This window comes from Lissotriton vulgaris, chromosome 2_1 (genome assembly GCF_964263255.1).
Source record: "Lissotriton vulgaris chromosome 2_1, aLisVul1.2, whole genome shotgun sequence".
NCBI lineage: Eukaryota > Metazoa > Chordata > Amphibia > Caudata > Salamandridae > Lissotriton > Lissotriton vulgaris.
The window spans coordinates 1,581,806,497-1,581,829,865 of NC_141687.1; the positions used below are offsets into that span (position 1 = coordinate 1,581,806,497).

The following is a 23,369-nucleotide window of genomic DNA, read 5'->3' on the forward strand; positions in this document are numbered from 1 at the left end:
GGCGAACTACAGAAGATGCGCTTATTGATTTCTGATACATTTCAGCATAAACCGCAAAATATCGTATGATACAGCCGCAGCCGCCGCCACAAATTAACAAACATTAATCCCGAGCTGGCAGAAAGCAGGCGGGCCCCGAAGCACAAGCCGGCTACGGAGGGAATAGCAGCGGCAGCAGCGAACGGTGAAACAGAGTAACCTGCACTGCGAGGAAGGAGACCGGCATTCAGCTGATAGCAGCTTTGATATTCTTTGTTTTCTCCTTGCTGGGATTTGGCAGTTAAGGCAGTCTGGAGAGGAACATGCACAATGACACGGCGGAAGCCATAACTCCCCTGCTTTCACAATCACGTCCCTGCAACCCAAAGGTAGGATCATATAATTCCTCAAAACAGGGGTTGATACGATGGTTAAAAGCAGCGCATGATCTTGAGAAGGGGAGAAGAGCTGGGTATAGATATAGGTTTTTCTGTTTAGGGGGAACATTGAAACTACAAAATTAAAACCACCAAGTCCACAATGCAATGGGCCAAGTAGGACTTTTATGGAAACAGTTTCATCAGTCCCTGATTTGTATATGTCAGAAAAAGAGACTCAAGGCTCACAGTCTTTGGGATATACCCTCAGAAGCAAGGGGGGGAAGCAACCTATGCTAAATGTCCCGATAGATACCCCTTCTTCAGCTAAAACTAAGGCAAAATCCTTAAAGAAAACTGGAAAAAAAACATTAACGTACAGAAGACAGTTGAAAAGGCAAAACCACCTCCGTCTTTGAAGGCATATTTTAAAACCGTGCCTTCAGTTTTGGAACTTAAATTGTCCGAAGAGGTCTCAGCTGGGTTGCCTATAAAGGGGGTGCAGACTGCTAACAAATATCAACCCTTAGAAGGTTTAGAGATGGACTTGGAGCAGGAGCAAATCTTTGAGTCAGCAGAAACTTTAAAACAAAATACTACGCATAGTTCTGAGGATAAGGAACCTGAACCTGAACCTGAATTGGTAGGGGAAGTATCAACGCAAATAATGAATACTAATAGTGAGGATGATGTATTTGCAGCTCCCTCAAACACAGAAGCTACGGATCAGTCGGTCATAGTAATGCTAAGAGCCCTGAGTCATGAGGTAAAAAGTGGTTTTGAAGTGACACTGATCAACCAGCAGGAGATAAAAGAGAAATTCGATGCATTATCTGCCAGAACGACTGAACTGGAATCTTCAGTAACAGATTTAAAAAAGGTTGCTACTCAGCATAGTAAGAAGCTTGAGGATCTTAGACTATGGGAGCAAGGACTCCAAGAAAAAATGGAGTCCTTAGAAAACGCACAAAAGCGAAATAATCTGTGCCTACTGAAAGTCCCAGAAGGGGCAGAGGGGGGCAATATTAAAGAGTTTGTGGCCAGATTGATTAAACATACTATTGAGCTTGAGGTATCAGAAGAAGAAATAATAAAAGATATCCAACGAGTTCACAGAGACCCATTCCGGCTGAATCCGAATAAAAGCAGACCTAGAAAGATCCTAGTGCATTTTTTGACCTATACCCTAAAAGAAGAGATCCTTAATAGAGCCTTAAGAACCAGCGAATTTTCGTTAGATGGATTTTCTTATCAGATTAGATCTGATGTGTCCTTTATTACAGCGTCTAGGCAATGGGAGCTTGGGAAGCTGTTAGAGCCCTTCAAACAACTAGGCACTACCGCTCAGCTTACATTTCCGGCATCACTGAAAGTGATGTATAAAAATAAAAAGAAAGTCCTAAAAAGGTTGGACGAGGCAGAAGAATATTTACAATTACTCACAGACGACAATCAAAGAGAGCAAGCTAAAAAACATTGAAACCACTGAAAACTTTAGTTCATGCACTATCTATTATTAACATGGTTAGCCATATATTCTCACCACTCTCAACATACACAGATGATACACCCGGGTGGAGGAGTCTCAATGGCCCAAGTTAGGCCAAGAAAAGGAGGGGGTTCTCCGGGGGAGCACGGGAGGGTCAGGACAGGGGGGGGGGGGGAGGTAAGGGCACTGGGTGGGGAGCATTGGGAAAAAAAGTAAAAAATGTCCAAATCGCCATATTCAAATTTTATTTGTTTATACCTTTGTCAGGAGAAATAGTGCAAGGTAGGGTAGCTCTTTCATCGTATATTAAGATTCTGTCGTGGAATGTGAATGGGTTACGAGTTTAGCATAGAAGAGAGAGAATCCTTCAGTATTTAAAGGATGCACCTGAAAACATTTTTATTTTACAAGAGACCCACTCTACCGAACAAGAATTAAGAGATATCTTTATGAAAAAAAAATGGATCCAGCAGGTGATAACCACTTCGCAACAGACCTCCACTAAGGGGGTGGCCATATTGATTAAATCCAAATCAGAGATAACTTTGCTACAATCTAAGTCTGATAAAAATGCTAGATGGGTTATAGCAAAAATAATACAACATTCGTATAAATTTACGATCGTAGGATACTATGGTCCTAACCTAGACGACACCCTCCCTCTTAAAGACCTTTTTGTTGAACTCTTAGATTTTGAGGATCCGGTGATTCTTGCAGGGGACTTTAATTTAGTACATGATCCACAGCTGGATAAGTCATCTACTGCTAGGTTCTCACATAATCCTAAAACTAGGGCTGTATTATCTAATGCAATTACTCAGTTCGGTTGGAAAGACATTTGGCGACAAAAAACTGGCACAAAAAGAGAATTCACATTCCACAACAAGAAATTACGACACAAATCTAGATTAGATTTTTTTTAATTGCAGAACATCTAGGTCAGCAAGTGGAGGAGATAAAACATCTTGGTGCCCATATTTCTGATCACTCAGCGGTTACTCTAACCTTAAAATTGTCAGGTCCACAGTTGGTCAAGAGATGGACTATAGACAGAAGCATTCTTTTGGAGGAAGAAGTAATAGATAAACTGCTTGAGGAATCAAATGAGTTTTTTACTCTCAATTTAGGTACAGCTACACTCCCGGTCGTCTGGGACACATATAAAGCCTTTTTGAGAGGGCAACTATTAGCATTCAGATTGCAAAACATACAGCATATAAGGCGCAAATTTCACAGATTGAAGCAAGAATAAAGGCCCTTGGACAAGTTGTATTAGATCCCAGTCTACCAGATGGAGGGAACAACAATAAAAAAGATTTGTTAACTTGTAAATTACAGCTGGAGCAGGTAATAGATGGAAGGCTGAGGAAACTTTGGCAGGCTAGCTCATTAGCTCACTTTGAATATGGAGAGGCCAGTGGAAAGCTCTTAGCCTGGAATACAAAAAAGGATATCAAGAGGAACTCTATTAAGGAAGTACAGATCACAAATACGGATGTGATTTCAGATAATAGAACAGATATTGAGCAGGCTTTTTACCATCACTTTGATGAAGTCTATAGAGAAGATTTACTTCCACAACAACAATATATACAGTCATGGCTCGACCAATATCAGGTTCAAGCTTTAGATGAGCAGGCATCGCATAATATTAATAGAGGGATTGGCTCCACTGAAATAGCCTCGGCGATAGATTCTGCCAAGAGAAGTAAGGCCCCGGGCCCTGACGGGCTACCTTCTGAGATCTATAAAGTACTAGCACCTGTAGTAATACCAATTCTGAAATTGCTATTTACTTTTATATTTGAGCAAGGAGGCAAAATTCCCGTTTTTGGAATGATGCCATAGTGGTCCTTATTTTAAAACTAATGAAGAGACCATTCCAGTGTGATTCATACAGGCTAATCTCTCTTCTTAACACTGATTACAAGCTCATGGCAAAAATATTAGCGGAGAGATTAAACCGGACAGCAGGTCAATTATTACACCTAGATCAAAAGGGCTTTGTCAGAGGTCGCTCTATACAAGATCTCACACAAGCTTTGGTGGGTGCAATTGATGTTGCTTCTCAATATAAAGTTCCACTAGCGGTTATCACATTAGATGCCGCAAAGGCTTTCGACCGCGGTAATTGGGAATTTCTGGCAAAAGTACTAGAAAAGGTTAATTTAGGCAACATCTTTTGTAGGGTAATAGCAGCATTTTACCAAGCTCCGATAGCTAGATTATTAATAAATGGAAGTTTATTTTCTCCTATAAAAATCCAAAGAGGGACAAGACAAGGGTGCCCGCTATCACCCTTGCTTTTTGATCTATATATGGAATCATTTGCAGAAAAGATCAGACAAGACCAAGACATCCTACACTTTAAATATAAAAACTGGGTGAAAAAAGTTGCCCTATATGCTGACGATTTGATGCTATACACTATTGGTCCTATCAAATCAGTTCCTCTCATATACAAAGCTGCAGAGCAGTTTGGCCAAGTTTATGGATATCTGATTAATCAATCTAAATCAGAATGTATGTGCTGGAATATAACCCAGGTTGTCCCCATTCCAATTTTGAAAAACCAAATTAGATATCTGGGAATTCAAATCACACAGGATATAAATCAACTTGCAGAAAAAAACCTTGTAAAGATCGATAAAGAAATGGCGAAATCCCTAAAAAACTTGTCATTTCTTCCTTTGACCCTAATTGGTAGAATCAATATAGTAAAAATGATGCTGCTACCTAAAATAATATATATATTTCAGAATATCCCACTTGCTTTTAAAGAAGCCAGACTAACTAAGATCCAAGCCAAATGGAATTCTTTTATTTGGGCTTCAAAAGGCATAAGAATCTCTTGGAAAAAGCTCAGTAGAAAAAAAGGCAAGGGTGGACGGTGCACACCAGATTTTAGAGTTTATGCCTGGACCCTGTTATTGAAATCAGGAAGAAGCTTATTTGATACCTTAGGGGGGACAGAAACAGACTTTATGTTTCAAAACATGCTATCTGAGATCCAGGGAGGGTCTCATGCATTTATGTTTAAGTTTGGAGACATGCGTTTTTTCAAAAAAGTGCGATTAAAGGTCCTTAGAGACATGGCATATGTGTAGGCCAGAGTTAGGAAAATGCTGAACATTTCATATTATGCTGCTAAGGCCCCAATTTGGGACTCCCCTGGCTCTCCGAATGGACCAAAGACCTATTATCTATAGCTCTGCAGAGTGCAAACATCAGATCATGGGGCCAGCTATTGCCTGAAGGGAACCTTTTGAGTTGGGAAGACATTTCTGTTTTCACAGATAAAATTTAGGTATTTGCAAATTAAAAGCTGGGCCCAGAGGATAAAGGTGTTAAATCTATTTTGGATGAACTCTTAATGAAGAAAACAAGATTCCTTAAAACATTATTGCTTTATTGGACAATACTCGAGGGAGAAGATGGAGAGTTCAGCCTTCCGGAACAACTATGGAGGGACCAAGTATTCGATGTCAACTTGAAGAATCTAAGGCAAGTATCCTTTGATTTACTACATCTTACGGTTTCACCTGCCAATTTAAAGCGGAATCACTTGTTTTCTCTCCATAGAGTATACTGGTCTCCGGCTAGGCTTGCCAAATTTTCAAAGGGGCCTACTCCTTGTTGTCCAAAGTGCAATCTGGAAAAAGCAGATGACCTCCATATGTTTATGACCTGTCCCGCACTTAGACAATTCTGGTTTGAAGTACAAGAAGGTATGAAAGCCCTTTTCGGGTATGAAATACAGGTTAGTACACAACAAGTTTTTTTGGAATTCCTTCTAATTATGAGGAAATACCTCAAGACAGTAATAAGTTATTCTAGCCCGTAGGGAAATATGTAAATTGTGGGTGAGCACTATTGTACCGACATATTTAGATTGGATTAGGGAAATCAGGCTTACTCTCAGTTTGGATAAAGTGGTATGGAAGAAAAGGAAGCATTTTTGGACCCCTTATATTAATTGGCTCGATGGACTATAAACAACTTTGTCCAATGATTATGCCTTTTTGCGGAATGAACCACCCTAAGATCAGTCCAAGGGTCTGGTAAAATGGGAGACTGAGCTGACTGTTGACATGGTGGTACCGTGAGATTTATACTGGGTGTCTGTAAAAAGAGCTTCCATAAAGCTTCTTGGTATAATCAATACCGAAAATATCTTTACTGGCGTATGAGGACAAAAAAAAAGAGTTAAAAACATGTTTGTTTAAAATGACAATATAAAAAAAAAAAACTGAAAATATTTTTATAATTTTATCAAATTTGTTAAAAAGTATTTATGGGGGTGATGATTAAAATGTAAGCATTTAACAGAAATGTATTTCTAAATATTTAAATTTATGAAAATTATTGTTCAATATTTCTTAATTTTATACTTTTTATTGTTTTTTTAAATGTACTTATACTATTAAGATGTATCGTTGGTCATATGAAATTAAAATGTATTTAACATTTTAATATATGAAAATAAATATAAAAGTCCTAAATTCTTAATCTGCAATCTGCATAACTTTGAAATTATCATCTAAAAATGTACTTGAAAATATATATATATATATATTAATGTTTATTATTTTTATTTTTGTGTTTTTAGTAATATATATTATTAGTTATCAAATTGTTGAAATGTGTTATTTTAGTTATATCAATGTATTTAAATATTCATTTTAGTTGTACCAATGTATTTAAATAATTGTTTAATATTTATTTTAGTAGTGGGATATTGGTTTTTATATATATATATAATTTTAGTTGTACCAATGTATTTAAATAATTGTTTAATATTTATTTTAGTAGTGGGATATTGGTTTTTATATATATATATATATATATAAACCAATATCCCACTACTAAAATAAATATTAAACAATTATTTAAATACATTGGTACAACTAAAATGAATATTTAAATACATTGATAGAACTAAAATAACACATTTCAACAATTTGATAACTAATAATATATATTACTAAAAACACAAAAATAAAAATAATAAACATTAATTAAGCACACTACAGAAACAGATATACTAATTGACACAAACAATATTACATACAACAATATTTTCCACTTCAATATTTATCACAATAATATTGAGAATAACACTAAAAATGATATAACCAATCAATTATATTTTTGATATCCTGATATTCTTGATACAATATTATTGTATCACAATATTTTATTTCTGCTACTTTGTCCAAATACAAATGAAGTAGCCCAGATTTTTCTGTGGCACTGCCAGCCTTGCTACAGTGCAAAAAAGTGTGGCCCTGTTTCACTATAAAGGTATATAAAATCATTAGATACACATTTCCTACTTTTAATCCTATGCACCCTGTCTTAGAGGAGGGAAGGTCTCCTTTAGAGGTGACATACTACAATCTAATGCATGTTGAAATGGCACTTTCAAAACTGCTCAGCTAGGCTGCTGATACACATCCATAGTCATGCTTTACATGGTCACATAAACGGTGTCACAATAAGTGCTGCAGTCCACTAGTGACATTTACCTTACAGAACCTGGGTGCATAGAGTAGCAAATACTAGGGGTTTATAGGTAAGTTTATAGGTTAGTGAAATATGCCAATCAGGGAATTTCAACAAATCGAACGTGTTTTTTAAGGGGCACATCACATGTACTGTTGCCTGGTTGGCAGGCCCAGTGTACAGTGTCCAAAAAGCAATACCTTTAGTCCACAAAAAGGGGGTTTTCATGGTGGTGACCATGCAAAAAGACGCATTATTTTACAATTCCTATAACCAGAAGCATTTGACAGTCATAACTTGCCACTGAGACAAATATTACAGAGGATAATGTTGCTAACAATTTTTTCCTGCCTGCTTATTTTTTTATTTCAATGATCAGATTCTGTTAGACCTGTTGCCCTTAGGGTGCTTTTCCACCAACCTTCGTGCCTCTCCTCCTCTATTTTGCTGAACTAATTTTTATTGGCCTTAGGACTCTTCACATTGCTAACCAGTGCTAAAGTTCTTGTGCTCACTTCCCCAAACCATGGTTAAATTGGCTTATAGCCAAATGGCATATTTAATTTGCTTATAAGTCCCTTGTAGGGTGGCATATCATTTCCCAGAGTGTGTAAATTAAATTGCACTTGTGGGATTGCAGCACCTATTGTGAAGTTTTAAACTTCCATGTTGAATTGGCATTAAAACTCCTGTCACATGGCCCATGGGGACAATGTTGTTTTCTCTTTAATTAGCATGAGCACTCTGAAGCTTGTCTCCTGCTTTGCGCACGTTACTATATGACTTTATTTTGCAATAACTTCTAGGACTGTTTTCACATGAGAACTCATCGCTGTGTTCACTCTTGGCATGTTGCTGGGATTTTGACTGAACATTGTGAGTTAGGTCGAACAACAATGCCACTTGTTATTTTGTTGTGGCCAGACCTTAGCCCTTAGACAAAACATAACAATGCAGCTGTTGCTAGGACAACATACTTTGGTTTTATTAGAATACACAAATAGGTAGCGCACACTTGGAGAGGGACCTTTCAATGGAGAAGAGCGAGACAGCACCTATGATGTAGATCTACACTTTATAGGCTAAGGTATGGGGTCCGCTGACAAAGCCCAGAGGTCTTCTAATATATAATAACACAGCTTCTTAGGGGAGGGAGGTTAGGCTCTATTGTCTTTCCATGATGACATCTCCCGTCATGATTTATGGACTAGCTGCTATGCTGACTGTATTTGTATTAAGCATTTTCCTGTTTGGTGTGGCACGTATACTGCAAGTTAGGGCACATTAGTTAAAATAAATATTTTAAACTGTTTTGTGTCTCTGTCAGATCGTATTGTGAACAAGTAAAAGAGTGTGAGTGAAAGGGTGTGTCTTGTTACTGTGACTCCCGAGAGATCTGGAAGTGTTGGGTTCTAGTGTAGCTAATCATAGGAGAGGCACTATACCTAGTCGGTCCTGGATTCATGGGTACCAAGGTGATAGGATGACTCTTTTCCTTTACACAAAGGTCCTATAATCCTGTACATTGTTCTATTGTGGGGCAGAATCGCGGCAACATGGTGCCGCCAACGTTTGGTCTGGTACACAAGACCCCTGAGTAGAGCTTGTGCATGTCCACAGTTCCCTCTCATCAGTTCTCGGAGGCATCTGTGGTGGGTGGATTAGCCTCCTGTATTTGTAGGGTACCCCTATTTCTAAAGGTTGTTGAAGCTTGATTTTTAAAAGGTTTTCGGCTCTGTTTTATGCTGCCATTTTGTTGGTTGTTTTCTTTATAAACATGCCACAACCAGTCGTTATTGTAGTATCTAACTGTGCTGTGGTTACAGCACACTTGACTCAACAAGGGGTCACAAATGCAGGGGCTACCTTCATTTTTGTTGTTGAGGCGGACTCAGCTTACCGCTTTGAGGTTTTCTATTCTTGGGTTACGCTTTCCACTGTCGATGGGAATAATAATTTGTATCATGAATATACGAGAGTGGCTCCTTCAGCAGCTTAGCGTCCTTATGCATTAGTTAAAGTTCCGTTGACGTCTGGGAGCATACTAATTGGTTTAATGGTGCCCCTCCTCACCCTGTTTCTATTGTTCGTATGGGCCCCTTATCTATTGATGGAGACACTAGGCCAGTTTGGCTGGTTTTACACCACATCCCGATTATCTCAATGTTACTATCGCAGAACTATGTCTGTTATAAACACAGTTGGTCCATATTACCAGAAGTGTCATACAGTCTTATGTCACTTACACAGGCAGTTCCGGTGGGGCTGCTCCTCCACCTCAAGGACTCGGCGTCGGACTTGTGATTAATCCTGTCATGATTAACTCGGTGATGGGCAAACATCCACAAAATCGAGATGATTTGCCATTTTGGCTCGCACAGAAATGTGAGCAACTTGAGGCTGTTTTTCCACACACAACACCTGTTGAAAAACGAAGAATCCTTACAATGAGTTTGCTGAGTGGTCTGATTCCCTCTTCAGCTGACTGCACCACCTGGGAGTCAATGTTTGCTTCGGTGTATACACTGTGCCTTGGCACCCACTCCATGAGCGTTCTTCTGAACGGTCTGAAGAAGGTACAGGATGAACATGGGGCTTGTCCAGCCCTGGATTCGGGGATGAAGTTGGTGGGAATGATCCAAATGATTGTTTCCGATATGATTCTGGACAACACTAAGGGTGACGCAGTTTGCTTACAGGTACATTAACGCCTAGCAGTGGTGGCGATCGACAGCAACAGTTGCAGATTATTTTTGCAGATGTATATACATCTTTAGATTGCAATAGCTTGGGGATTCAACCGTTTACTCAGCCGCAAGTGAGACCCCCCTGAAAAGGAGGGTCATCCAGGCTTTCCTAAGAATGCTTGGAACTCGATGCAGCGGCAGCACCAACAGGAGCCTGGTTCACGTGCAGGTTCGCCTCAACCTGGTGCTTCTGATCATAGATATGATTTGTGTGACAGCTCAAAAATTAAGACACCAGAGACCATACAGGTTCCTGGACCTAGTTCTCCTCGTTCCTATCAGCAATCGCCGTATCATTAATTTGGTGGAGGAGGGCATCAGGATTGCAGACAAGGCGAATCTACGCCAGCAAGACGTGACCTGTCGCACCAGTTTGATCTAAAAATCAAGCAGGATGAACCATCTCAATATCGTGCCCAAATTCAGAAGAAAAAAGTATGCCGCAGACAGTGAGAACCCTGCTCCTCGATAGGAGTTGGGTGGTAGCCCTCCTAGACAGAGTCAGTTACCATAGTGTGGCAGACACTCCACCAGTGCCTGGAGGCAAAAGCAACTGACACTTTCTTTACCATAGAAAAATCTTATGCACAAGTTGCTCCTCCTGATAGACTCAAAATTGAAGGTGATATTAAATGCCCGAATATAGAAGTCTTTTGGAAGAATCTTACTTCTTCCTATGATATTTTATTGGCGGAGGTTGATTGGCCTCTCCCTTTTGTCCTAGCTTCCTACAGAGGGGAGGGTGTTATTCTACCCAGTTTTCGCAATACATACCTGATGATGATAAAATAGCTTATGCCTTGTAGTGGGCATTGTCCTCCGGCGTTATATCGAAATCAGTTGGGTTGGGACAGGGATTCCCCAGTTCATGATATTCCTTTGCGTTCTACACCACAGCCACAACCACAGTCTGCATTTAAATGTGATGCAAAAGCACCATTAAGTGATATCTTGACTCAATTGGAATACCAGGGGTGATAGAACCATGTGTTTCATCAATAAATAATTATATTTTTCTGATATTGAAAACAGACAGTTCATATCGTATAGTTTTAGATTACACGCACTTGAATCGTCATGCTCGTACCTTTGCAGTTCAGAACACACATAGCTCTGTGTTAGTAAACAACATTGTTAGAAAAAAGTATGAAACCACTTTAGATATTTCCAACTGCTTCTTTAGCCATTCTTTGACACCTGAGAGCCGTGATTTGACATCATTCAGCTCTGTCGGCAATCATAAAAGATATGCCAGATTGACTATTGGATATAAGAATAGCCCTGTCGTTTTGCGGCATGCATTGTTTCAGTTTTACAAGAGGTTGACCCTGATGCCTTCTTGTACGTCAATGACATTTATTTGACGGATGATGAGATGAATCCTAATGCACATGGCGCACATTGTCACACATCTTGCGAGGTCAGGATACAAATTCAATTTTGCGAAATCGCACACTGCCTTTCTGGCACTGCCTTTGCTTGGTTATGAATGAACTCAATACCGAAGTTAGCGGGTTGGACTCTCACTTTTTTGGAGAAATGTGTTCAATTACAGCCTCCATCTACACTTACAAATTGCAGTCTTTGCTGTTTTTTTTAAATTTTGAACGGATGTACATTCCTGGTTATACCCAGCGTATCAAGCCGCTAAACGTGTCAATACGACCCTCTTTTTCATCTTCCCGTTGGCTTCCGGAACACACAGCAGTACTTAGGTTTTTGCAGTCTGATCTGCTTGCGACTCAATTCTTGCTAACGAGAAATAATGCTAATAATTTGGTCATACAGATTTTTCCAGAAGCCTTAGGATTTACTTACGTGATGTTCAATGAAGAGGATACTGTCCCCATTGCCTATAAATTGCATTTGTATACTCCACCAGAAATGCGTTTCTCTTCTACAGCAAAAATGTTGACAGCGGTTCAGATGGCAATTCTGAAAAAACGCTCTTTGGCTCAAGGTAAACGCATTTTCATGGTCTCACCAGTGACTGCTTTAGAAGCAGTCATGAAGGCTGGTGTCCCAAATTCTAAAGCCTTGCATCCACATTGGATCCAATTGGCAAGTTCTTTGACGTCAGCTGATAACAACTTTATCTTTGACCCTTTTTGTGAATACAGGAGTTTTTACAATATGAACATGTTCATCCTCCCCCTTTATCATTACTACGTCTTGATCAGTACAAATGGATTATTTACACTGAGGGGTTTGCGCAGCTAGCCTGTGGTTCTAAATATGCTTATTCTGTAGCCTGCGCGATAGTGGCAGGTATGATTGTTTATGGGGATTTTAAATCATCCTTGGTGCACATACAATCGTTTGGGGATTTCAGGGCTCAATTGGCAGAGCTACGTGATTTGGTTTTTGCTCTTGAATTTGCAAATAAAGCTGTTTCTACACTTGTAGTGTGTGACTCATTTTACTGTGTACAATCCTTTAATGACAATTTGTTCCTCTGAACATAACATTATTTCTGTGAGATTCTGGCACACTATAGTGATCATTGCCACCCTGTCGAGGAGAAACACCACCCTACACTTGTTCCGGAGCAGAGTTCTCAGTGTTAGTGGCATATTTTGAGTTTATACCCCCAACTTTCTTTTTCTGAAATTGGGGTATTAACTGAGGAAGTTTCTCTTCCTTTTTTATCCTCACATTAGACTAACATTATCAGTCCTTTTTCGGTTGCATGTACACTTCTAGACTGCACTCAGAATGCCCTTCTCTCACGTAGTGTTTATCTGTTGTGCCCTGAAAGGAGCAAGAAGGAAGTGTTTCAGAATACGGATGCTATCAGGTACATTTAATTCTGCATGACCATGCAAATTACAGCATCTTTTAGAGGACTCCTGTTGAGGCAAACCTCCTCGAGTTTCAGACTTTAACAAACTCCGAGGTCTGTCTGGCAATGGCCTTGTCGGAATTAGGTTTGCCAAGATGTAGTTTATTTGGTTTCAGCCCCAAATTATTGTGTCCTATGGAAGTGTACACCTCAGCAACAATTATAGGTAGTCACGTACCTGACTGACTAGTGCGACTAGCGTGAACCTTTGGTCTATCACCAAAAATTCTGCTTTGCCCTTAATGTTTGCCAGAATCTTTACGGAGACCATAGGACATTTTCCCATTAATTTCATCCTCAAGTCCAGGGCAGATGGACTAATTTGTGGTACAACAGACAACTGTGGTTGTCCTGCTAGAGCTGTAGGTGCCGGGATAGCCAACAAAGTCTGCAAAACAAATTGTGTTAAGCGTCTATATAGTCTCACTATATTATAGTATAGTGGCACTAGCTCATTGGCATTGAGATTTTGTACATTAGAGTATGGTGTATAGCCAGCTAACATGGGCCAAGTGGCCCCTACATCACTACAGGTTGAAGCCACCAAGTGTTTAGAGCAAGAAAACGCTGACTTTCTCAAAGTGCATTTTCAGAACTGTGACTTAAAATCCAACTTTACCATTAAAAAGGGTTTTATATTACAATTCATTTAAGACAGGATTTGACATTACTACCTGCTCCCAATCACAAGTTATCACTTATTTAATGAAATAAATCTACCTAATGAATCTTGAATATCACTATGATGAAACGCAAGGAATGAATTATATACAATATTAGTCCTCTATTTCTGTCATAATACTTGATCAGAAAGAAAATATTTCAATATTAGTAGGTTGACTAGACTTACTATGGCTACTCAGACTAATTATGCATATTAATAATGTTTTGGCTTTAACTATCATATTGCTTATCTGCCTAATTTCAAACTTTTTCTTTGACTGCAACTTTCAAGTATATTCAACACCTGATGGAAGCCTACTGATCGACTTGATATAAAGGCTTCATCATTAGCAAATAGAGCATTGGAACCTTTCTTGCCACTTAACGCAGGGTCAACAGATTGTGTCTTAGAATGCTGTCATTAATAAAGCCTGAAAACAGTGTAGAGGTCATTACACTTATTACTTAAATTCCTTTGGCAAAGGTTGGTTACTAGTTATGGTTCCAGTGACAACATATCAAAAAAGGATCCTACGCCTGAAAAAACACAAAGAGGTATAGACGGAGATTTACTTTTCCACTTAAACATACATTTCGAGTTTTCATCTATTCACAAAGATTCCAGGTGTAGTTCTGGCAATGTCATGTGACATATCTAGTGTGGTTTGATATACCCTTGATTGTAGATCTGCCTTGCACAGAATTCTAAATGAGGGAATGGAAATCCCTCTGCAAACATACACTTCATTCAGCTCTTACAAAAAACCATTTCCTTACAGCCCCACAAGATGTGTGGGTGATCCTTATCCCTTCCAGAAGGATTATTGGAGTAAATGTTTTACTATTGTCAGGTGGTAAAATTGGAGAATGAGAATGCCCACAAACATGCATGTGTGTGGGTGATACCAAATTTCAAAGGCAGGCCATGCCTGGAATTTCTCTTTCCAACCACAAGAGTGGGATTTTCTACTAAGTATATCTCAAGAAGTGTGGTGGAGAAATCCACAGAAGTAAATGCATTCATGCCTGGCAGGAATTCTTTTGTGAAATTCTAGGAAGTATAAATGAATGACGTATGATTGTAAATATATGTTTGCAGCCTTAAACACCTTTGGGAATAGAGCTCCATATAATTAACTTCTTAGAAAAATCACACCAAGTTTATAAAGTGGCTGAAATCTAATCAATGTATCTACAGAATACAGTAACAAACAGTAAAGATGACAGTGGATTAGAAAAAACTTTATATCATCGAATCCAGCTTTCGAATCCATAAATGGGTTTTTGATACATTTGATGTATAGAATCATTAAGCAGTACAGGGCCATAATTTCCATGGGGTCTCTTAAGCACTGACTATGCATGCGAACATTCTTTCCTCCATTGCAGTTTGCTATTCTCTACTCCTTCTGATACAGATCTCTAACCGTGATTACTTATAGAACCAATATGTCATATCAAGAAAATTCTCCACTGGACCTGTCCTAACCTCGCAATTAAAAGCTTTTGAAACCAGTTAAAGTATAGAAACTGCATGTTGTATGAAATATTCAAAGTTAGGGCCCTGTTTCCGAGTGCATTCATGATCAGGGAACAATAATATTTTATATACCTTTGCTATTCTAGGTGAGCTAAATAGTCATTAATTGTTTGGTGCTGGGAGGTGAAATGTAGTAGAGCACACTAAAAAAATTGAAGTAGATTTTCTTCGGAATAGTCCACAGGTATTCCCGAAATGCAGCTAATGTCTTAACGCAATTATGGATCACAACACCGCCTATTGGCTGAGCAAAAACATTTTTGATTTTATTGTTGGTTTACCTTTTAATGTAGTATTTATTCCCCTCAAAATTATGACATCAAATCCTAGAACAGCAGATGTTTGTGAATGAGACTTCTATAAAAACCATTAACTATTCAATTATTGCTTAACAGCAAGTAAGGTTGTCTACTGACATTAGAATTCCAACATAAACAGCACAGAATAATTTGGAGACATTTTATAATGAACAATAACGGTGTCATTAAAGGTAATGCTGTTTATTCTGGATGAATTTCAATTATTACAGTCAAGATAAAATAATTCACATTGGAAAGGTGAACAATAAATTATTTATTGCAATTGAATAATGACTTACTTCTGGTCAATTAATCAATCAATCAGGGAATTGCAAATGTGCTACTCACCTGCAAGGGTTTCAAGGTGCTACTGGTGGGTCCACAGTTCCCTTTAGTCGAAGAGCCAGGTTTTTAAGGCCTTCCTGAAACTGTTCAGGGAGGGGTCGCGTCTGAGGTCGATCGGGAGCTCATTACAGGTCTGGGCCGCGATGTAGGAGAAAGCTCTTCCCCCTGTTCTGGCTCTGTGTATGCATAGGGTTTTGGCGAGGGCGAGGTTGGCGGATCAGAGGTTTTTCATGGGTGTATGGAAGGCGATTCTCTCGTTGAGGTATTGGGGTCCTGTGTTGTGGAGGGATTTGTAGGTGTGGGTAAGTATTTTAAAGGTGATTCTCCTTCTCGATGGGGAGCCAGTGAAGGTTCTGTAGGGGTTGGCTGATGTGTTTTTGGGTCAGGGGAAGCCGAGGATGAGTCTGGCGGCGGTGTTCTCTATCATCTGGAGCTTATGGAGTAGAGACTTGTTGATGTTGGTGTAAAGAGCGTTCCCGTGGTCGAGCCTGCTGGTTATGAGGGCATGGATGACTGTCTTCCTTTACTCAAGGGTGATCCATTTGAAGGTCTTGCGGAGGATGCAGAGGATGCAGAGGGTGTTGAAGCAGCAGAAGGTGATGACGTTGATATGTCAGTTCATGGAGAGGGAGGAGTTGAGTATGATGCAGAGGTTTCTGGCATGGTATGTGGGGGTGGGAGGGGTGTAGAGTGCGGTGAGCCACCAGGTGATGTTCCATGCCGACGGGGTGGTTCAGAGGACAAGGACTTCTGTCTTCTCAGAGTTGATCTTCAGGAAGCTCATCCAGGATGCAACATCCTGCATTCCTTCCTGGAAACTGTGGGCCTTATTTCTGAGGCTGTGCTTCACTTTTACGCCGGAGGTGCCTCACTTTTTGTGCACACCAGCAGCTTAAAAAACTGTGCCTTGTTGCACCATATTCACAAAGTGACGCATCTAAGTCACTTTGTAAACCCATGCACCACAATATACCTGGCCAGGAATAATGTATGCAGGGTGGGCGTTCTGACGCAAGAAAGAGTCATAGAAGTGACGCAGTGAAACTCTATAACATCTCACAGTTCCACTTCTAGGATGTACGATATAAACAAACAATGGTCCGCGACCTATAGATTGGGGTACACAGATCTGATCAGAATGGATGTAGACATGTCAATATCTTACACCTGCCTCACAGCAGGCAGAAGACGGACGCAGGGCCCTTTCACATGGGGCCTGAAAGGAGACATTGCTGGAGTTGCATCACTTTTGTGACACACTCCAGCAATGCGTCACTTTTGCACCATACAGATACGTCAGAAATACTTACGTATCTGTAGCTCCTTGCGACATGATGCATCATTATGTCGCAAGGAGGGCACACTGAGAAGTGACACATTGCTGCTTTCACGCAGTGATGCGTCACTTCTAATAAATGAGGCCCTGTATCTGGTGGTGGAGGGATCCTTGGTGAGGGAAAAGATGATTTGGGTATCATCGGCGTAGGACACTATGTTGAGGCCGTTCTGTCTGATGATGGCAGTGAGGGGGGCCATGTAGATGTTGCAAACGGTAGGGTCGAGCAATGATCCCTGGGGTACTCCACAGTTGTTTTCTGTGGGTTCGGAGAGAGGCAGGGTGGCAGTCTGATCCTCTGACTCCTACCGGTGAGGAACCAGTGGATCCAGTGCTTTCTTGCACGCCTGCGGCTTATAGTCTGGTGGCGAGTATGAGGTGGGAAACAGTGTCAAATTCTTATGACAGGATGAGTAGGATCAGGGCTGTGGTGTGGCCTTGGTTATGGAGGATGCAGATGTCATCTATGGCAGCCAGCAGTGCGGTCTCGGTGCTGCAGTTGTTGAGGAACCCGGATTGAGAGGGGTCGAGGATGGCGTTGTCTTTGAGAAACCTGGTTAGTTGTGCGTTGACCATCTTCTTAGCGACTTTTGCTGCGAAGGGGAGGAGCGAGACGGGCCAGTAGTTTTGGAGGTCCCTGGGATGTGCTGGTGATTTTTTTAGCAGGGGTCTGACTTGTGCACATTTCCAGTCGTGCGGGAAGGTGCCGGTCCTGAAGGTGGTGTTACTGGTGCATCTTAATTCTGGTGCGATGGTGGCGGAGGCCTTGAGATAGATGTGTTGTGGATAGGGGTCTGTTAGGGCCCCTAAGTGGATGCCTTTCATCATTCAAGGCAGTCTCTTCGGCTGTGACCGGGGTCCAGGAGGAGATGGTGGCCTGTCTGGTGTTGTCGGAGGGTGGGGTGGTTGCAGTGTCAGGAGTTCGCTCATTGAAGTTGTTGTAGATGTTTTTGGTCTTCAGGTGGAAGTAGTATCCAAGCTTGTCACAGAAGTCCTGGGAAGGGGGGATGTCCATGGCTTCGCTGGGGGGCTTGGTGAATTCCTGGATGAGTCTGAAGAGTTCCTTGGAATTGCTGAAGTTGGCAAGGATTTTGTTGTGGATGAAGGTTCTTTTGGTGGTTCTGATGCATTGGTTGTACTTCATCATGGCGTTTCTGTAGGTGGTGTTGTTTTCGGGTGTCCTGCAGTTACTCCATTTCTTCTCGAGGCATCTGTAGGTGCGTCTGGCTTCTTGGTAGTCTGTGATGAACCAGGTGGCTTTTCTATGGCAGGGTCTGTCAGAGTTGCTTGGTGGGGCGAGTTTGTTTGAGTAGTTGGAGATCCACATTTGTAATTCACTGGCTGCGTGTTTGGCTTTGGTTGCAGCAGTGGGGGTGTTGCGGTTGAGGAGGAAGTTGAGCTGCTCCTCAGTGACACTGCTCCAGTTCCTTTGTGGTGGGCGTGGAGAGGGATTGGGAGGTTATGTTTGTCGACGAGGAAGTGTACGCAGTGGTGATCAGTCCAAGGAGGTTGTGTGGTGTAGCTGAAATGAATGTTGTTTTCTCCTGCAAAGATGGGGTTAAGGGTGTGACCTGCAATGTGGGTCAGAGTGGAGATGAGTAGTTTTAGTCCAATGTTGGTGAGGCTGCCCAGGAGGGTGGTGGAGTTGAGGTCGGTGGGGTTGTAGTGGTGGAAGTTGAGATCTCCGATGAGTGTGTAGTCCATGGAGGCCATGGAGTGGGGGCTGATAAATGTTGATGATGGTGTCGGGGAAGAAGGCTCAGGGCCCAGGGGTTTTTTAGGTGTGGGTCCCTCGGATTGGAAGTGCAGGTGTTCGGCCACGGCGAAGGTGTCGCTTGAGGTGGAGTTTTTTGTGTGTGATGGCGAGTCCTCCTCCTGGGTGGTTATGGCGGTTCTTCCTCTGGATCTTGTATCCTTCCGGGATGGTGATGTCTGGGGTGAAGGAAGCGTTGGGCCAGGTTTCTGTAAAAAAGGCGATGTCGAGTGAGAGGGAGTCAAGGAGGTTCCAGATCTCTACGGCATGCCTGTGCATGGAGCGTACAAAGAGGAGGGTGCTCTTTAGGGTGTTGGTGATGGGGTGGTGGTGAAGGATATGTGGCAGTGGTGGCAGGAGAACTGGCAGTGTATTGTGTTCAGTGTGGACTGCTGGCAGTTGTTGTTTCTTCTTGGGTTGTGTGCGTGGAGGGCGGCTGAGTCGTAGCAGTGGATGGCCGTAGATCCAGGGTCCCTGGCGCTGGTCGCAGTTGGGTCGCAGATGGGCTTGCCTTTGGCGTGCATGCTGCGCAGGTCAATTGCACGGCTGCAATTAAATAGGGGAGGGACAGGGAAAGTGCAGCTGGGAGGCGGGGCGGGAAGCGGCATTGTGGGAGGGGTCACAGGGGAAAACAGGAGTACAAGTGTGGGAGTACAAGTGTGAAAAAATAAGGCAATTAACAGAAACAGCAACTCAACAAAACCGAGGAAAGGCAAAAAAACAGGGCAAGGAAACTCAAAAAGAAAAGAATAAGACAGTCAAAGTAGCGAGGCAGGCAAATACCGGCAGAGGACCAGGGCAGGCAGTGTGCGGGTCGAGGGTGGTCTCGATCACTGCTTGCACTAGTCAGCTGCAGCGACGGCTAGGCGGAACTGCAAAGAGGAAAAGCGGATCCCAGGCCAGAAGGTTAGTGGACACGCTGGTGTAATAACAGGTCTTCTACCAGTCTTCCACACCAGACCGAAGATCCATCATTTCTAAATAACATTTTCACCATGCACTTACATTTATCACAATTGCAATTCAGTACATTTTGTTTAATAAACACTATCTAGTCACTGCAGACAAGGTATCAACATTAACACCTTAGCTGCGTGTAAACATTTCTCCCCAGTGCTGCGCTGTCCATTAGAACTAGTGCTGAATGGACGTTCAATGGTCGTGCGCAGCACTGGGGAGGTAGCGCTGCTGACGACCATTGGCCGTCAGTAGCACTTAAGGGGTTAAAGTATTGAAATTTAAAAATATATATTTGCAAAGCCAATATACCGGGCTATAATATGCTCAGTGTGTGTTTTTCTGTAACATATTCTGTTCAAAGCGTTTTATGTGGTATAGTTTGTATTACCAAAGCTTCAGTTTTGCGTGGCACCAACATCGCAAACTTACTCAATAAAAATTAGCAGCACGGCATGTTTAGGTAATAAAAAAGGGTACAAGGAAACCTTCTTTGGCCAGGCTATATCTCAAAACTGTGATACTCATAACGATAACGATAACTCATAATTTCAGAGACCAGCGATATTGCCACTTGCATTAATATTATATTTTAACTTTCCTGCCACGATTTTATACAGTATGTGTACATTAATTGGGAAATTATGCATCATAATACTACAGATACACATGACAAAAAAAGGAAAGTAGCTTCATTTTCACCACCAGCCTTTCACAGCTGCACACCAATAAATACTCATGGCTGTATAATATAAAGTGAGCACTGCATGTGGTCTCTGCCACAGTTTTGTCAGAATTGTGTCTTAAATAGTTGAAGAGCTAAAGCAGTGCTGTTTTACCACTTTAGACAGTGGTACCACTTTGCTTGTCACTGAAACTGTAAAGGCATGTTTCTGCTGCTTTTTTGACGAAAATGTCGCAGCATTTGTTGGCATGTCTAAAGCAAACAGAATAAAGAACAACAACATACACATAACAACACAATTAAAATAAAACAATGTATGACACAGCGAATCAGTCTAAATATAACACGAAACAACAACAGTGCAACACAACAACTTCATTTTGCAGCAAAAACTCACAGTAGCACAAAAAACAGAGCCCATCGCCAGTGCGAAAAACATTTGCAAATATTCTTGTCACACATTATGACCTCCAAAAAACTGTTTTCATCATAAGATAATAAAACGTGTTTGTACCAAGCACTGCCATAACTTAACAACAAAGACAAGAAACAGCCCCCGTTAAAATGTTTTGTGATCCTGCCTCAAGACGTTTTGATCTTTCCAATTTCACAATGGCTGCAAAAGAATTTACCAGAACAACACTAATTCCTGCGACTTTAAAGATTCCCTTCCCAAAATACACTACTGTAGCGAACCTGAGCACCGTGAATACTCAGGTTTAATATAACAAATTGCTTTTAAGTAGCTTGTGACATAATCGTTAAGTTCGCAGGTAAAGACGGCTTTTGAGTAACATTCCAACTTTTGTGGTCCAGCAAATAATTTAGGTACTAATATAAATGAAGACAAAGTTTAATCTCGACGAAACAAATTAACAGAAATCTAGTCATGAATGATAAAATTAAAGAGACATTGACATATTGCTAATAAGAATGTCTCGTTTTATCTGTCAAGCTGTTTGAAAACAATTTCAGGTCAGATTACGTAGAGAATAATGCAGTCTCATTATAAGAAAGCACCATCTGTAACTTTATGTGTGGATTGCTAACTTTCGTCAGGTCGGTGTCCCAAAGTATACATGCTGTGTTAGAAATCAAACGAAATAAAGAACTGCTGCTCAAAACCCAATCTCTATAAAGCATTTACTTGAATTCTAGTACGAAAACGGAAGCTGAAACAATCAAACTATATTTAGATTTGTTCTATGAAGTCACAATCTGATTAAAAATGAATCAAGTAAGTGTATATTCAAAAACACTCAAAAATGTTCTATTAAATATCTATGAAACAAAAATTCAAAAATACCTCAGTATTTAACTTACCTTCAATAGCCCTACAGTCATAAGAAAGGTGGCCCTGAAAGCACCGACATCCTGACTCCAGACATTGTCCATTACCATTGCAAAAATTGGGACACCGTAGTGCTGTGATTATTTCTTCATAAATATCGCCACTAATTGGGTGGTGGGGAGTGAGTCTGTTTTCAAGAACTTTGTTTTCACACTCGTTTTCTAAAAATGGTACCATCGCATCTACCGACAATAAGTCATCTTTGAAGTGTAGGTCCACAAGGCACATGTTGATTGCTTCATCAATCCTTCTTCCGAGAAGGTCCTTGCAGACAAATCCAATAGTAGAATTCAGAAGAACTTGTTCACAGGCTTCCAATGCTTTCGCTGATGTTAGACCATTCGGTGTAGGCCATGAAGGCTCAATCACTGGCCACTTCACAGCAAAATGATCATCTGGGAAATGATATGCAAAGCGATCCAAGTCTGACTGGTTCAAAGTTTGACTTGCAAGATAAGGTATTGCTTCAGCATCTTCTTTCACATTTACTTTGTAAAGCGATCGATCTCCTCCAGAATTATCAGTATTTTCAGATCTAACATGTTTCACTGAAGACTTCGAATTATGTTGTAAAAAATGTTTATGTTTACTAAGTCTATAATTGTTATATGATTCAGAAAGAATTTTGTGGTAAGAAGGATTTGATTGTGTCTTTGCTTCATCACCTTTCAAAGTCTGGATCTTTGTGAAAGATGGATATTCTGATGTTACATCTACATATGGAATAATTGAAGTGTAATCCACATCGTCATTTAAAAGACAGCTCAAATATAGTTGAGACGAGTTATTTAGTAAATGTTTGTTTTTTGTAGAGTGAATGGAATCTGTGTACTTTGGACAGGTACAGTAGTGTCTACGAGTCTCCTCTTCTACGGGTGCTGGAGTTTTGTCAAAAAAACTGTTTCCTGGAGTGATCCTGCAAACAACAAATACAAATTGAATTAAACTTGTGTACTACTATTGAATTAAACTTGTATACTGCTGCACAAGAAAAAACTTAACCAAATCAAAATGGAAATTGATGAGAAACACACATTGAATTAGGCTTTTCTATTATTGAAGAAAAACCTCGGGGAAAGCAGAGGAGAAAATGATGTACAATAAATATGTCGGAAATCAGGTTATTGGTTCAGAGGAGTAGAAGCCCCACTCAGGCAACAACTACAATCCTTGTCAAGATGAACCACAAAAATCAATGTTAACCTATGCTTAACCCTCTGGTAGCTTGGTAGGAAGCCGTTAGGCTTACCTTAGAGGCAAAATATTAAGCGAAAAACTAAAAATAAGCAGTGTAGGCTGTCTAGCATCCCATTAGTGTGACTTTCTATATTTATCTGTGAACACTTTTTAGCTCATCGTTTAATTAACCCACTGCTTAGGTGTCATATTAACACATTTAAACAACAACTAATAAAGGATCACAAATAATCACAATAAGTATGACTCAATTAGAGAAATGAAAGTTCAAAGTGTGCAATTCTATCATCCAAAAATGTACATA

The 23,369-nt window shown here is 40.6% G+C and overlaps 1 protein-coding gene across 1 annotated transcript in view; it reads right to left on the reverse strand.

Annotated features, from left to right (window-relative positions):
* Nucleotides 1-23,369, reverse strand: part of LOC147732932 (von Willebrand factor D and EGF domain-containing protein-like) — a 1,979,930-nt gene that overhangs the window by 1,071,246 nt on the left and 885,315 nt on the right. Inside the window, exon 12 of the mRNA XM_086955141.1 lies at nt 21,841-22,784. Within this exon, the coding sequence (XP_086811267.1) occupies nt 21,841-22,784 (944 nt within the window). The remainder of the gene's footprint in view (nt 1-21,840; nt 22,785-23,369) is intronic.